Genomic DNA, 17,093 nt, shown 5'->3' with positions numbered 1-17,093 from the left:
ACTTCACATGGATGGTTGCCACAGATGAACTAATTGGAAAAGAGCCAAATATCACTGTCCATTAAAGCTAACAATGCCTGTTTTCAAATGCTCCGCCTGAGTAGCAATTCAGGTTATTCCCTAAAGAACAACACACAATATAACAAAGCGAAGTGTCTCAGAGCATCTACATACCAAGGTGTTATTATTCAGATCCATCTTCCCAGCGAAAGGCCCCCACGTTGTTCCAACCGGAAGCTGCTGCCGGCTCTGAATCTTGCGCTCCCCGTCTTTCTGGACCACCTCCAACTCTCCTGCAAACAAAGAAAACAAGCAGTGTTGAGAGTACTTTCACTCATGCCTTGACAACAACCACCTCTGCCTTTGTGTTGGTTTTAGACGCACAATGTTCTGAGGACCAATATAATGAGAATTAATTATGCTTGTCTGAAAAACAACTGATCTTGTCATCCTGCAGAAGAAAAACAAACCTTTTTCTCTTATAATTATATTCAAATTTGGTTTAGAAAATCACGTTTCTTTCTTGCATCTTTTCACACACATTAGAGTTTGAAAGCAATTTTATTCAGAATAGCCATTTCATAAAAGTTCTTAAGAAGTGCTGAGGAGGGGGGAGATGACAGCTGAAAGGAGAGAGTGCAATAGCAGCCACACCTGGTGTATTAACCTCACTGACGCATTTTGCTGCACAAGATCACATTTTGAAACATGAAGCTACTAAAAATTTGAGACACACACCATATAGCTATATAAATCCACAGTATCTCTGAGATACTATTAGAAACATTTACTACAATTACAAACAGAAATTTCAACTGAATGAGGTTTTACAGGCAGTAATATTTCAGAATTAGATCAAAAATACTTTTAATTGTTAGCTTAAAGTTATAACACAAAATATGTAAAAGCAATGCGGAGGCTATATAATGATTTTTGGGGTTTTTTTAAAAACAAATTTTATTTCTGAAAATAAGGACTTAAAAATTAACACTTAAAAGTGAATTGGTTTCTTTAACTCGCCTTAACTATTCTGGATTTTCCAGTAAAGAGAAAGGATATTACATAATTCATCATTCTCATGGAGGGAAAAATAAAATTCAGTCACCACTTTTCTCCCCCATATTTTTATCACTTCATTTCAAGATTGAAAAAATAGTCTGGACAACCCTTCTTTGAAAGTAGCCTCTTCACTAAGCCTGTTTTTCTATCAACAGATGTTTCAATTAAAAATACAGCAACAGTTATATTTATATACAAAATTTCTAACACTATTTTCTAAAACGGATACAATAAATTCTGGTTTCAGACTTTCAGGCGGATAGAATGGAACAAGGAGAGGTTTATCTGTGCTCTTCTTGTTAGATGTTTAACTGCATTTTTCCATGCTCTTGCACTTACAAGCTTTGCCCTTCCTGCAGGTAGGCAAAAAATCTGTGGTTCTCATGAGCAGCAGAGCTCACCACGACTTTGCTGTAGCCATGATTTCTCAGGACGTGTTTTCCATGACTGCTAAAGTCCCTTCCTCTCTTTCCACACCAAACAGATACAATAGCGATTCCTGTCTTTTGCATCAGCACGTCTCAACAACTCTACCCCAAATCAGGATGGTGCTTTCCCACAGACAGAGTAAAGTCCAACTGTGCAAGGAGTCAACTCATCACAGATTTAGAACTGGCGGTTGTTGTGAAATGAACCTTGGACCGCAGGAAATGAGTAACTCCTGGCTCACAGGCAGCCTCCACAGACCTCCCCAAGCTAACCATTCCCATAGATGTCTGGATTTACATACAGTCAGGCTGCAAAGCTTTTCCTTGTCCAGAGGCGTGAATCTTGACCATTTTCCAAAGAGATGACTTGGCTTCAGCTTCCACTTTCAAGCACAGAAATCTAAATTTCACCTCTGAGTGTTGCAGATTACAAAACTACTCTACGTAAAATTGTGCATCAGATCCTTCCTGCAAACTGGAACAAATCTAGGAAATAGAGCTGTATTGGTGTACAAAAGCTTCTATGTATGTGGGTAAGTCTGCATCATGACAGTGCTATGACATTTTAAAAGGTAGTATGTGAGCAGGAAAGCTTACGGATTAATTATATCTAATTTACACATATGATATATATGCATCCAAACAGAAAAAAAAACCATAAATGCATTTTTTTCTTCTCACAGTCACATTGTTAAAAATTGTATTAACTTAAAAAAATCTCTTTATATGTTAATTATGGAAGAGAGAAATTGCAAGGTAACATGTTTATCACTTAACCATACTGCAGCATTTTCTCTCTTCATAGAGATGAAAACTGCAGCATTTGCTTGCTTTCACGCACTAAAAAACAGCTATGTCTATGGACATGTCACATTTAACTGATACCAGAGGAATCATGAGAATCTTTGAAAACCCTTTTAAAAAATAATTCAGCCTCCCTTTCTGCCACTGACATTTTTCATTTGAAAAGGGTTCAGACACAGTCAAACAGTGACTCCTTATCTGTACCTGTGGATTTACAAGCAGGCCTGTCTTTTAATGGATTAAGAACGACAAACTTAGGGCAGATCATCCAGTGATATCCAAAAACCTACTGAAGTTTTAAGGTACACATCATTACACATTATATTTTAAATAAAATTAATAATATGAATCTTATATCTGATAAGTAGTTCAGGTTTGAAGCAAACAAGATCAAGCATTTTTTTTCCAAACATGTAATATTTCCCTTCAGTTGATAATTAAATAAGTTACTATGGATTCTTTCTCTCATTCTCTTTTGTTACAGTTCCAAGCAGTAGTTTGGGCAATACATTTCAATATATATGAATACTTTCAATGTACTACAGATGGGATAACATCACGCTGAATTGTACTGAAACTTGTGTTTTCCCATCCACTTAGAACACTATGACAGAGTAGTAGATTACAGACAGGGTAACAAAATATTTTGCTTTGTAACCTTTCTGTTTCCTTTCATCACACTTCCCCAAAAAGTCATTTCTCTCTTGTCACCATGACCAGCAGCCATTTTAATGCTATGGATGAATGTCAGACTTGGGAAGAATAATCTGCTCTCATGTTTTGGCAAAACCAGACAATTTGGCTATGCTGTACAAGGTTCAGCACATTACATTTGATCCTTGGCAAAGATGTTTTTTTCCCCCTGAAAATCTTTTTTTCTTTAGAGGTAAAATATAACACTGCCTGCAACACTTCTGCATTCATTTACAACATTTTGCTCCTCTGAAATTTTTTACTTGGTGAATGGTATCAAAACTGTGCCACAGAGGAGGCCAGTCTCCCACTGATGTAATTGCGGCTGTCTCCTACTCACCACTGACTTCCCACAAGGGTTAAGTGGTTTAAGAGCCATACCTGTGGTATCAAGCAATGTGTGTTCTTCAAGGGTGTTTGCCGGAAGAAAAGAGAATCTCACCCTGTGACTGTTAATTATGAAGGTTTGAAAAATGTATTAACAAAACAAGATTTTCCCTTTCAGCCTCAGAAGTTCAGATGCAAGTCTGAAGTGCTCTCTGCAGCTACCATTCCTGCATAACTGCCCAAGATCTTAACAGATTACATCAGGAGAAGGAAGAGGATCTGAGACTTCATTGCTATATCACCACTTGCAGTAAGAAGTGTAAAGACTCAACTGGTACTGACTTCACATATGCTTGTCCATGGAGACTCCAACTTGTGGGTTGAAGAAGGAAAGAAAGGATGAAAAACTGCTGCAGCTTCCTTTAATCCAGCCCAAAGGAAGCAGAAAATTCTGTTCCAAACACTGTTAGGTGTTTCTAGTAATCAGCAATTTCAACAGACCACCTCAGTACTGAACATAATGTTCCTTCACGTAACAGCAAATTATAATAGAATTCATTCACACCCCTGGAAAAAAATATATGATATACTCATCATTCCCATGGCAAAGTAGAGAAGCAGTTTTATTTTACTGTTTTCATCCTAGACTTGTCAGCTCTTCGATTGAAAAGGACAGCCAGAAGTATAACAGAAGCAGCACTAAGAAATATAAGTAGAGAGGAAGTGATGCTCTGCTTTTAGTTTTTGCAAGTTAGGTAAAAAAATTACTTAAAAGACATTCCATTTAGTGATATTTACTTACCCTTTCCTGGCTATAGACAAAGTATTTTTTTTTTCAGCTTGTTCTTCAGGAACACACTTATTTCCAGCTTGCTGAGTAAGTTTATACAAAATATTTGAGACACACAGTATGGGCTAATCAATTTTGGTAAAAGATAATGCTGTTAGTGCTGTGGGCTGTTTCTCTTATCTTGTTGATGTAGCATACTTTTAAAGTCTGTGATTACTCAAAGACTTATGATAGCTGCACTGTAAAAGAAGCCTCAAGTCATGACTCACTAGTACAGCTACAAAACATCCCATGGCTTTTAAGATATTAGGCCACCTTGGTGGATAGAAAACCACAATGAAAGGACTCAATTTACGATTCTTTTCATACATATACATATTGTTTCAGGGATGCCACATAGGGCTTATATAAAACAGAAGGTAGAGAGGTCAGTTTAGCCTTGTATTGTTTTACATCATAATCAGGGTAATTTTTTAAAAACTTTCCACAAAACATATAGTACATACAGGAACCCAAAAACAGCTTTTGGTCCTTAACATGATTTGACAGTAGCTGGAATACCAGAAGAATTCAACTATACATAGTATTTCTGGAACAAAATAACACTGGCTTTTGTCCATCTACCCACATTCTGGAGTAAGAAACAAAGGAGTGTATATCCTGAAGGTGAATGATGAGCAGTGTTTTGTGGGAGAAAAATAGAACTACTTCATTCAGAAATAACTGTATCCAGATTTATACACATTTAACATTTCTAAGCAAGTCACTGATAGCTTTGGCAGTAGGGGTTTTTTTGTTGTTGTTGTTTTCATTTGTCTTTTTTTTAAATCAGGAATAGCTTTCTAAGTACAGTCAGTTAAAAACAATGAGTAAGCCCTTCCTCTGTTATAATTAGAGACTGGTTATTTGACATCATGGGGCTTTACCAATTTCCACTAGCAAATGGTTCCTTCTTTGCATATTTCCAGTCCACAGCCACCTGGCTCTCTAATGAGTATTTTTGCACAGCACAGAAATCGTGTATGTTGTGGTTTCAGAAAAGGACTGCTCTGAAGCCAGAGTGAGCAAGTTAAAAACAATCTTAGAAGTTCTTAAGCACTGTCCAGCCCAAGATCTGCCTGCCATCCTGTATGCACGGGAAGAATCTGCAATTAATATTTGGCTGGTGATTGCCTCCATTATAACAAACTAATACGTGCACGTTTGCACACAGCAGTTCACTGATAGCAGAGAACTATCCCATTTCCACTTCTGTGATTCTTAACAAGGTAGTTCCAATATTCAATGCACATACACTTGCTTTTCAGACATAAACTGCATTATTGAGATACTTCCTCTAAATTCTCCTCCCTCAATTTTCAAGTCTCTGAGACATAACACATACTAAACTACAATTTTGAACATAAACTTGAAATACGACATTCTCTATTCAAGTACTCCAGTCAAACCCTGATAAATCAGGCTGGCCATGCAGTGATCTTATCCCTTCTGACTCTTTAATAAATCGAACCTTGTAAGTTCACGCTGTTGGAAGTTGTCACTAAATGAAATTGTGACCTTATCCGATGTGTGAACTTATCCTGCTGACAACTACATTTATTGTACGGATAAGCATGGCGGGAAAAAAAGAAGCTTTTGATAATTGTGATCTTACCCATATGCAACTCTAACAGATGGGATCTTTTTGATGTTCCATTAACGATTTGTCTATGATGAGCCTCTACTCAGAAAAAAAATAAACGTTCTTCATAGGTAAGTGGTCGGGAGACTGGTAAGCGGTATGAAAAGCGCACAAAGAGGAGTGGCTGACAGCAGTGAATCAGAAGCTATTAGCTTAACACAAAGAGCTTTGAATTAGCTGGTAATTGCACTGGAAAAGATAACATAATGGAAGTGGCAAAACAGTAACATTCCCTTTCCACAGGACTCATTCAAAAGCCCAAAACCCTGAAACAAGTAACTGTGAGTCTGAGGCAGTAACCCAAAATATGCTATGCTACGGCATTTCATGATGAACGAATGAATGAATACTGCATCCTCTTCCAGCACTGACTGGATGCTTGCCACTGCTATTGTGGAATAATGTTGGGTAACAGACAATGCACAGAATCATAGAATAGTTTGGGTTGGAAGGGACCTTTAAAGGTCCAACCACCCTGTGCTGAGCAGGGGCAAACTGAGAAAACAGCTCTGGAGTGGAGTCACCCTGGAGGGAGGGTCTGCTGCCACTGAGGTAGTGGAGGGCTTCTGAATGGAGCAGCGTTTTTTCTTTCTCTGAAGCTTTTGCCATCTACTAGTAACTCCTTCCTCTAACCCTGATCCTCCTTGTATCCCTCCCACTTAAGGAGTAGGGTTAACCAAACCTCTTAGCCACGAGGGAAGTAGACACAAGGATAGCCCACAGGTACTTATGGCTCTAACCCACCACTCTCCTTTGCCTAGCTTAGAAGCAGGTCTAGATAGCAAACACCATGCAGAAGAAGCTGCCAAGCTGCCACATACTGATTCATTCCTAACTAAGCTGCCTAACGTTGCCCCATCTTGACAACGCTCCCACAGGGCAGCTATGCACTCTAGGTAAGGATGACAAATGAAAAGGCTTCTCCGTTTTCTATAACAAAAAATCTTGCTGCTCCCCACCTTTCTTTAGAGCTGCAAAAGTCAGAAGCAGAGTTTCTTTATCTCTCCTACCTGCTGCTAGTACTGCAAATGGCAGAAAGTGCAGGCGCTATCCTTATCTGCAACAGTGCTGTCCTACATCGGGCAATAAAGGGAAGGAAAGAGTATTGTCAAAGTGAGAAAAGGGAAAGGCTAGGCAAAGATTTTCAGAGAGAAAAAGACCACAAAAATATGAGGGGGGAGGAAATAAATTAAGAAAACAAGACGAGAGGGGGAGCCTATAGAAAGAACCATTTGAAGACCCAAGTTGGGTCTGATCAGGGCACAAAGACAGAGTCCATAAAAATAGGATCAGAAGATATTCAAGAAAAAGTGGGATTCAGAAAACTTGCCAGAATGAGAGAAACGATACACATTTCCAAGTCTGAAATGTGAGAGAAGTGCATGAATTCACATTTAGAAACAGAATGCAAACACTATTATCCCTTTTTAGCCTAGGCATTTGTGGTGTTACAGTACTTAATTCATAAGATAAACTACTAAAATAAAACATACTTATTCTAATACGTCTTTGCTCAGCTGCATCCTGGCTTAAACTCTACAATTTAAGTGAGTCTACACTGCACCCAGTGATGTGATTTCACCTGACATTTGGTCAAAGCCATTCTGTAAGTACCCAGATCACCACGTATGACACAAACATTTGAGAAGAAGTGTCATTACTGGTTATTCAGTTTACACCAGGCTCCAGCCATGACCATCACACTGACATGGTACTCCAGCCTGGTTGATGTGACCTAGGGTGTAGGTACTTAAGCAGCTCCAGATTTCCAACCGAACTGCAGAGCTAACTTTAGTGATGTGAAGGTGCACTGTGTGTTGCAACACAAGCATGGTTTTCAAAAGATCATAGTTTAAAAAGAAGTGTATGCACTGACACTTCAAAAATTCAAATATGTCCTCTGTGTGTATTAAGTTGCTTATATAAAATGAATACAAAGGAAAAAAACATTACATTCCTATAGTACCTCACACTCCTGTAATCTGCAGAATTTAGCAGGAACACAGGATCACATCCCAGACTAGAAAACCATAGACCTATGGTGATGAACACAATCTGCATCAATTTGAAGTGACAATGCAAATTCTACATCTAGGGACAGTTGGGATGGAGGGCAATTAACTGAAAAAATGTTAAGAGCACATAAATTGAGTAGCTACTAAAGAAATGGAAATGGCAAATTAAATAATAATTTTTCATTAAGTATGCCATCAAAATAATTTTTAAGGCTTAAGCTGAACTGTTACAAAAAGTACTGTTTTTTCTTGAAAGTCAGAAAGGAAGGAGTACCTAATGAACACTGCTGCTAGAGTTTGATTAGCTTTTTAATAGAACAGATTCTTACACAGCTCTATAGAGTCTCCATTATTTGGACTGCTTCGTGGAACTTACAGAAACTTGCTCAAAGAAAAAAAACTAAAGAGACAGAAGTAGGACAAAGATATTTACTCAAGATCTGTTAAGCAATGCTGAAGGTTTGTTCACTTGCTTCAGAGTCAAGTTCCATATAATATGAAAAGTAATGTATTTGTATCAGCATCTAGTCTGCAGACAGAGGCAAAATAAACCCAGCCATCATGGCAAAATCCTGATCCTGCAATGAAATTAGAGGAAATATTTTCAGGTCTACTCACCACAAGAACAACTTACACCTCTGTTTTCAAAGTCTTATTCTCATACAAGAAGATAAAAAAAAATTCTTTTTCCTCAATAATTTTCCATCTCCACATTGGGACACACAGCTCAAGAGGTTATTTTACTCCCTGTATGTGTTGAGATAAACCTGGAGTGGAAGCATTTGCAAAAATACAGAAAAAAAATCCCCAAAGGTAGCCAGTGTAGTTGAAAAGGCCTCCCTGCAGCTCACAGTGAGAAAAATACAGTAAACTCCATTTAAACTCACATGGACACTCCATACTGGCAAAAATGATTCCCAATTATATTATAACACTGCACAGATCCAGTGGGTTGAGCAGGTTCTTTATCCCAGCTACATGTAGCTTGTACGGCTTTGCTCCCTCTCTCTCCATCGCAAATACACAGGATACAGAAATGCCAGACTTGGCAAGAGCAGGCTGATGATATTACTGAAGAGGGTTTACTTGATAAGATCATCATCTGGTTTTGGACTCTTGGGTATGCTCCCTTCCTCAGCAGAGGAACAGTAGCCCCTGATAAATGTCCCTTTGTGTGCAGATTCTCCCCTCGATATATGCAAAGACATTTCAGTCCTGAGTCTGCCTGATTTTTTGTTGCTTCTTATAGTTCATATACAGTTAGAGGTATATGGAACATTGTATATAATGCAATAGAAAGTGGTACAATTGAAAATATAGCTTATGCAACTCAGATTTCTGAGAGAGACACTATTCCGCAGAGTAGAAAAAGACACATTTCACTATCACCTACACCAATCTTTCCCTAAGACTTTTTGGAATCCTTTTAGCTGAAAGATGTTAACATTTTATTTTTTACAATATTGTTTGCATAACTGTGATATTTAAAGAAAATATTTAACAGACATTTGTATGTTTACCCAATATTGTAGGATTTCTTTTTTACTTGGAAAAAGTGAAAAACATCAATGTAGCCCGTGATGTTAGTGAATGCAAAAAGATCCTAAAGTTAACTTAATATGAGGACTGCTGTATTAATATTGATGTAATGAAATACATTACATGAAAAAATGTTTTGAAAATTATTCTTTTTAACTCTAAAAGCAAGAGCAGTGAGATCATCTGTGACTGTATCTGTGGTGTCTTCTCAGTTTACAGTACTTATGCTTAGAGATAGAAGGATCTATTTTCATCTCTCATTTGTGTAACAGCAGATAAGTTATTTACTTTCCATTAGATATGCATGCTCAGAGCTATGAAACCACTGCTTAGATGTTGATTTCTAGCTAAGAGTATGTGAGCCAAACTGTCCAAATATCTTGCAAAAGAAGCAGATATTTTAACACGATTTTCCTATTTCCTTTCAATGTTTGCAAAAAAATTCTGAAAGAACAAGACTACCAAGAAAAAGAAAAAAAATCTCAATAAAGATTAAAATTTATCAGTATTTAGTGTGACAATCCAAAAATCTAGTTACTGCTGAGATTAGGTAGGTGAGAAGGAGACTGAGACAAAGGGAGATTGAATGCCATGCTCCACTGCATGCATGCAATATATAGTCACATCCATTATAAATACAATTTATATGAAAAGTAACATTATTATAAATAGAGACAAATGTAGTATAACTATAATGCACAATATCAAGATTCAAATTAATAATTTCTATATACTTGCTGGGGATGGCCATGCATAACAGACACATGGTTCTGCACTGTTTTGGCACTCATGAGTTATGTGCTTATCTACATCTTCTATGATCAAGTACCAGCAGTGATCAACACAGTTTTTTAACACTGGGCCAGACAGGAATTGACTGCTGGTTTTGGACACGGACCACAGTACCCTCACTCACCCCTTCAGTACCTCAGGTTGGAGTATCACACTGCTTTCACTAGCAGCTACATCTTAGCATAGCCAACCAAGACTTTGAAGCTGATATAAAGAGTGATGGCCACTTATACGGCAGACTTGTAACTTTGAGTGAAATAACCCTTGAACAGAGATTGAGCACAAGTCCTGTGTACTACCTTAAATCCTACTCTGAGGCTTACATAAGACTTAAGTAGAATACTGGCCTCATGGCAGCCTTCTGTACAGGAATTATCATGACCTTCTCATGAGTAAATCACAGGGACATCATGTATGTAAAGCATATCCCAAATTGTTTTGCCTTACCACTTTCCCTTTTACAAGTGCATGTTTTGAATACGCCACGGTTGCTTGGACAGATGCAGTGACTGGGGAGCCTGAGAACCACGACTGGCACACTTTCTGTAGCAGTAGCATGTAGACTGTCTTTCTCCTGTAGAATGACCTCCTGGGACCGACTCTTCACAGCTTAGACCTTAGCCCTGCAAACAATGACTGAGAACAAGTCCACACACTGTATGGTCTTACTGGAAATTTCAGCCTAAATAAGAAACTCAGGGCCTTGGAGTAGATCAGTGCTAGTACCAGAAGCCCTAACTGTCTCTCACAATTGCAATCACTGCTTCTGAAAGAAGCAGAAGTAGGAAAGTATTTCTGGCAAAGCAGAGTCATTAAACGGGCAGTGTCAACAGTGATCAAAATAATTTTAATTTAAAATATATCTGGGTTACAGAATTATTTTCTCTTTGAAATATTAAAACTGCCCCTATACTATGATGTTTTAAAAATACTAATGCCATTTTAGAGTAGCTTCTTATTATCCCTTATTATCCTGCAATGGTGACTTACTATAAGAATATAAGTAGCATAGCCTACTATTAAGTATCTAGAATTAAAATGGTTAAGTACACAGGAAATTATCATATTGAAAAAGATGCAGGTTGAAATCTTTACTCCCCTGCTAATAAAATCAGCAGTTTACAAAATTAAATATAATAACATAAAAACTCCCCTAAAAACGTCTGTTTCTCTCTTCCTCCCAATTAAAAAAAATCACATGCATCAATGCAAAGAGAAAATTTCTATTTTAGCCATGACTATTATTTTCAAGTACATAGATACTTTTCAACTTGTCAATTCCTCTCTGAGAGGCACACACAATTTGCTGTACAAGGAGTCTTGGAGAAGGACAGTTTGATTCTACCAGTTTTATTCCCCGTATGTTTTCATCTGAGTTGACAAAGTACATTAACAAGATACATAATGCATTAGCTTAAAAGGAATGGAATATTTAGACAAACAAATCCTACTTTTACATAATGTATGTTCCAGTTAGTGGTTTCAAAAATCAAGCCTTCCAACATTAGAAAAAGCTTGAACTTTCATGCAGCCCCCTCAAGCCTGAGACCACTCCTTTGCAGATTCGAGTCCTTCTGCATAAAAGCCAGTTTTCTACCCTGTCTCCTGTCCCCTGGACACTGTTTCCTTGTGCAGTGCATTTGCCACTTGCCCTCCCGCTATTGCCTTCTATGGCCTCAGTATTCCCCCTGAGTGGCAAGTATTGTGCCATATCCAAGCACCCAGTAACTGCCTTCGACAGCAAATGCCCAGAAGCAAATGTCAGAAAAATATGAGCAGAAAGGCACATATACTTTCCTACACACATCTGGTTTCTAGCTTTCTGTCTTCCCCTACTGATCACAGATTATCTGCCAGTAAAGCCTAAGCTGAAGCTAGAAAATTTCAAGTTACAGCAGAAGTACTAAGGTCATAATGAAATAAAAGGAAACTCAGTGTTTATTAACTTCATACTGACTTAAAGTGAATAAATGTGAAAGTATTAATAATACTTGGAGAAGAATGTCATATTATACTCCATACATGTTTTACATTTTTTCACGTTTTGTAAGAAGTTACAAATATGTTAGAACTTTAAATCAGTAAGATAATTTCATCCAAAAAAGAAGATTCACCTATGTCTGGGTTGTAACATTAGCATCTTACACATACCTGAGACTATATTTATAAATAAGCATACACAGCTTACAAAGTCTTCCACTGTGCCAAACATGGCCATAATATGTTTAGGTACTTTCTATATGCTTATGCTGTCTTCTCCTTTTGACACCCAATAAAAAATACTGGAAATTACTTTCTTAAATGAGAGACATATTCAAAAGTTAGTACCAAAGAAACTCCTATAAACAAGTAGTTCCAACCTTTGCAAACTCCCATGTAGTTGTTTCTCATGCATATCACAATAACAGTTCCAAGAAACTCTCAAATAAAGAGAAGGTCAGTCTTGCAGCAAACATTTTAGTTATAATCTTTGAAAGTCCTGGGATTAGTAAATTAGATCTAAGCCTACCTCCTAAGGGACCTTCAATATCATGTATAATCTCTCTGTAACTCTGGAAGTAATACTACTTCTTTTCTCTCACCTTTTATTGACCCATCTTTTTAGATAGCAAGCAATCCAGAGAGGGGACTGTAACTGTGTTTGCATGTATAGACATATATATATAAAATATAAACCAGATACTCAGATATACATTATAGATAGATGGATAGATAGATGGATGGATAGACAGATAGAGAGAGAGATGCATGTATATACACAGATTTTTATTTATCTACAAAGTATAGTATCTAGGACAAAAGGATCTGTGTCAACAGAAACCAACAGCTTCTAGGTTATACTGTAATATACATAGCAAAAAAATAACACATCTTGGCATTCTGAAAGGAATGCCCTTTTCAAATATTCTGCATCTTTTTTGTCTCTGGCAAGTAGGCTTGCAAGGGGGCTTTGATTATGTTGCTGATATGTACTCCATATCACCTTTTTGGAATAGTTAAACAAAGCACGGACCCTATACCCTCTGAATAATATTAAAAGACAGCCAGAGAGAAAGACACAGAGGACTGCTTTCAAATATAGTGCTTGACGTTTGAGGCCTTTGCTTTCATTTGATTTTAGAATTTATCTAAATTCAACCATTGCATATTTTTACTCTTAAAATTGTTATGATCAACAAATTAAGGTAGGTGGGAAAATATTTGTTTATATGTTGCTTTTTATCTCTTAGATACATGCAAAAAATAGCAAATGATACCCTCTGAAATGCTGAGTTCAGTTGTTCCAAAATATTACAGGTAGAAGAAAGCAAACCATTCACTCTCGTCTTACCTGCCACCTAAGCACAAACAGAACACCTTTTTTAACTGATTGTCATCTTGACAGAAATATTTAGATCAATTGCAATTATTTCAATTTGAGTGGCAGCCCACTCTTCAGTGCCATTCCAGGACAAACATGTCAACTATTTTTACATCCTTGGATCCCAAGAGTCATGCATTGTTCTTTGACTTTATTTCGCAATCACCCATTTAGACAACTCCTGACAACTATACACTGGCAGTGCATGCAATAAAATTACTGCTGTTCCTCCTTGTCATGAACAAATGAAGTAAAACCTGTAAGAGCAAATCAATGTCCACTCTTTTTAATGACCATAATTATAGTAGGAAGAAGCAGGCAAATCACTATGAAGACTGTGAGTAGAAGGTTTAGTTTTGTCAGTTGTTTCCAGTAGCTGTTTACATTTTGCATGTTCATAGAGTACTTGGAAGAACAAAATAATTCTGTTTGAAAGCTACAACACGGACCTCACAATTATCATACCAACAGTACACTTCAGTATCCAAAAAGCTCTAAGTATTCTCATGGAGAAAGAGAGGCATCACATCTCACCTGTCCTACACCATGAAAGCTTGGTATAAATAGTGCAGAATTTAAAAGCTCTACACAATAAAGATACCAGTGTCTGACAAAACCATTATTTCACCGAGAGGTATGATACTTCCCTCCGAAAGGCAATAAAAAGTAAATTCCACACTGCACTGTACATAAAGAACAGTTAAAATGAAAAATTTGTTATGTGACATCCCATGTTGTTAACAATATAGGCAGATCAAGATAAGTGGGTGGATTTGGATCATCATCAGAAGACACAAGGCCATATTTGCCAGTCTATTATGTCATGTTTCTTGAATTCATGATCGTAAGAGTGCAATAACTTTTTATGACATGATGGAGAAGTTACATTTTATACATGCTCCAAATACACAGGCAAGATAAATGAATTAAACTCAGCAACCATACTGTATTTTTAAAATGTTATTGAGCAGTGTAGCATATGGATAATTCTGAAATTTAAAGCATACAAACCATCATAAAATAGTAATGTAAAGCAAACTGTGATTGCCACATGATTTACATTCAATTAGCCCCTACCCCTGCCTTGTAAACCAAAACAGTAGGATAATATGATTAAGAAAACAATGCTAGAGATTCTTCATTAAGTCAATGGGGAGGACAGCACCAAAATCACATATAATATTTCTGGAACTGATGATTGATTTGAAATCCTATCCTCTTTCAGAAACACCTAATCCCACTCAGAAGGGTTATGACATTTTAGGAGCAATGTTTATTCACATTTCCCTTCAGTCATTCCTATCAAGAAGTAGATTAAAAAAAAAATCTACAAAGAGTAATTTTGAGAGAAAATGGTATTAAAGTTGTTAGAAGACAAGTCAGTTTTATTTGAAAATTTTAACTTTTATTATTTGGCCAATTATTAGTTCCTTTGGTGTAACTGCATTTATCTTTAGCCACTAAAAATGTATACAATATTGCACATCCAAACCTATGCTTTAACAATATGCTAATTATACAGTTCAGATGATCTGGAAAGAAATCCATTTTGCACTGATGATATAAGGGGGTGACAGTACAATTTACATTAAGAAATGTTTTCTCATTTTTCTCAAAAATTGGTTTGCACTCAGCCGGAGAAATCTAAATTCGACCAAGAGGCATCCCTCGCTGCTTCTCCATGGTTACAAAATAACATGACAATCTGAATGACGAAAAACATGCACATAAGAATGGGTTACAAAAACTTCTCTGGACACAGGTACACAGGGAGTGAATGTTTTCATTTGTAATCTGATTAAAGAGATGATTATTGTATAGAACAATATTGCATGCTAGTAGCAGACAATTCTCAGTGACATTACTTCAAACATTTTGAATTAGCTATTCCAATTCATCTAAATTAGCCCCCAGGGCAGTTGACCACTCCACATTCCTGACTTTTATGGGAAGAACTCTAACTGGAGAGGCTAATATAAAAGTTCCCCTCCTGCTTAGGGCTTCATTCACATACCTTCCTTCACTTCAAGTTTTACAGTGCTGTACCACAGTGTGCTTTTGCACACATTTTCCTGCCACGTTAATACCAACCTGTATAGACAGAGCTTGAAAGAGAGTGATCAGTTCATTGTAATTTTCCTTTTAGTGTTCAAAGGATACAGACTGCATCGACTGGGAGATGGCACAGTGAGAATTCTGCTTCTTGGCACACTGCTTTTCATCAGACATAGAGACACAGAAGCACATGGAACTGGTGGGCTAAAAATAGTCTTGATTTATTTATTTGACTCAGAGATATCTTGCCAGATATAGTATGAAAAAATTCATACCTGTAATTTATCCTCAGACTGATACATTTTATTACACTGTGGATTCGTGGGGAAACATAGAAAATGATTTTCACAAGTTTTTTGGACCATGTAACTCTACAGACACAGCTGCATCACTACTGAAATCTAGTCACATTTTATGTAATATTAAAACTGTACCTATGCATAGCAAAAATAAACTAATGCATTCTAATGATGTGCCACAGATAAGACTAGTTAGTCTAAAACAGAACGGCATCCAGAAGCACAGACCCAGAGTTTTTCAAGATTATCAGCAATAGTGGACAGAACAACAGAAAAAAGATCTACAAGGATGGGTAATTCAAGTAGATGACTACAGACTATCACACCAACCACTTTTTGTTTAATAAAGGATGTTTATTTAAATAATTTAGAGTCAAGCTATTAAATATTTCCATCAGACAAAATCCGGCATTTTAGAACATTTGGCATATGAGAACACCATCTTTACAAAATCACGTCCTGGTTTCTCTTTTTATTATACATTTATTTCTCACAGGGAGGAACAGAACTTGAACACCAAACTAAAACAAGCATTATTAGAAGACTTAACAATAACTGCAAAGACAGAAGCACATAAGCCTGAGGATAAAATAAATCCATCATAATGTAATTCCAAAAAATAAAAATGAGGTTAATGTGAAATCTATGAAAATTAATAGCAAGATTTTAATTGACCTCAGCAGGTTTCAGATAGGCCTTGTATGTTCAACATGATGGTTCAGTGTAATTTTGTAGTGTTTCTACACTCCATCACCAGTTCACCCCCTCTCAGCGGTTTACGGATTTCCACAGAAAACTGAAGTGTCTGAAATGACTCTCTGAAGTTACTTCCTTCTTTGCACAAATATGTTTTCAAAGGCATTTTTGAATATGCAAAAGCAAATGTTTACAGTTACTGTTCTTCTTTTAAAAAGAGAAAGTCATGAAAAATGTGCAACTCTGTAGTGATTTTCTCTGGAATATGTTAGGGTGATAAATTGTGGACTTTGGGGAAAAAAATACATAGAGGAAATGAATGGCAATTTAAAACACATCTAAAATTCACTACACTAGACCATTTCAACCTTACAAAAAATAAAATTTTCAAAACTACATTTTGCTTTTCAGATCACTCGAGTGACTTCTTAACTACAAAATGTTCATCCAAATTAAGATTCTATTGTAGCTTTTTAAACAACATTTTCTGGAGGAAAGTGCTTGCATTTTTGTGCAGAAAAAGTTGTTGGTTTGTTTTCAGTATTTTTCTCCAT

General features: G+C 36.8%; 1 protein-coding gene across 5 annotated transcripts in view; it reads right to left on the bottom strand.

The window, feature by feature from the left end:
* Nucleotides 1-17,093, bottom strand: part of ZFPM2 (zinc finger protein, FOG family member 2) — a 306,960-nt gene that overhangs the window by 160,094 nt on the left and 129,773 nt on the right. For all 5 annotated transcript variants that reach the window (XM_027657044.1, XM_027657047.1, XM_027657043.1 and 2 more), the window contains one exon: nucleotides 175-293. In XM_027657044.1, the coding sequence (XP_027512845.1) occupies nucleotides 175-293 (119 nt within the window). The remainder of the gene's footprint in view (nucleotides 1-174; nucleotides 294-17,093) is intronic.

This window comes from Corapipo altera, unplaced genomic scaffold, assembly GCF_003945725.1.
Source record: "Corapipo altera isolate COAL_440 unplaced genomic scaffold, ASM394572v1 52b, whole genome shotgun sequence".
NCBI lineage: Eukaryota > Metazoa > Chordata > Aves > Passeriformes > Pipridae > Corapipo > Corapipo altera.
The sequence above is the reverse complement of the archived record's forward strand: the minus strand, read 5'-3'. Positions and strand labels throughout refer to the sequence as shown.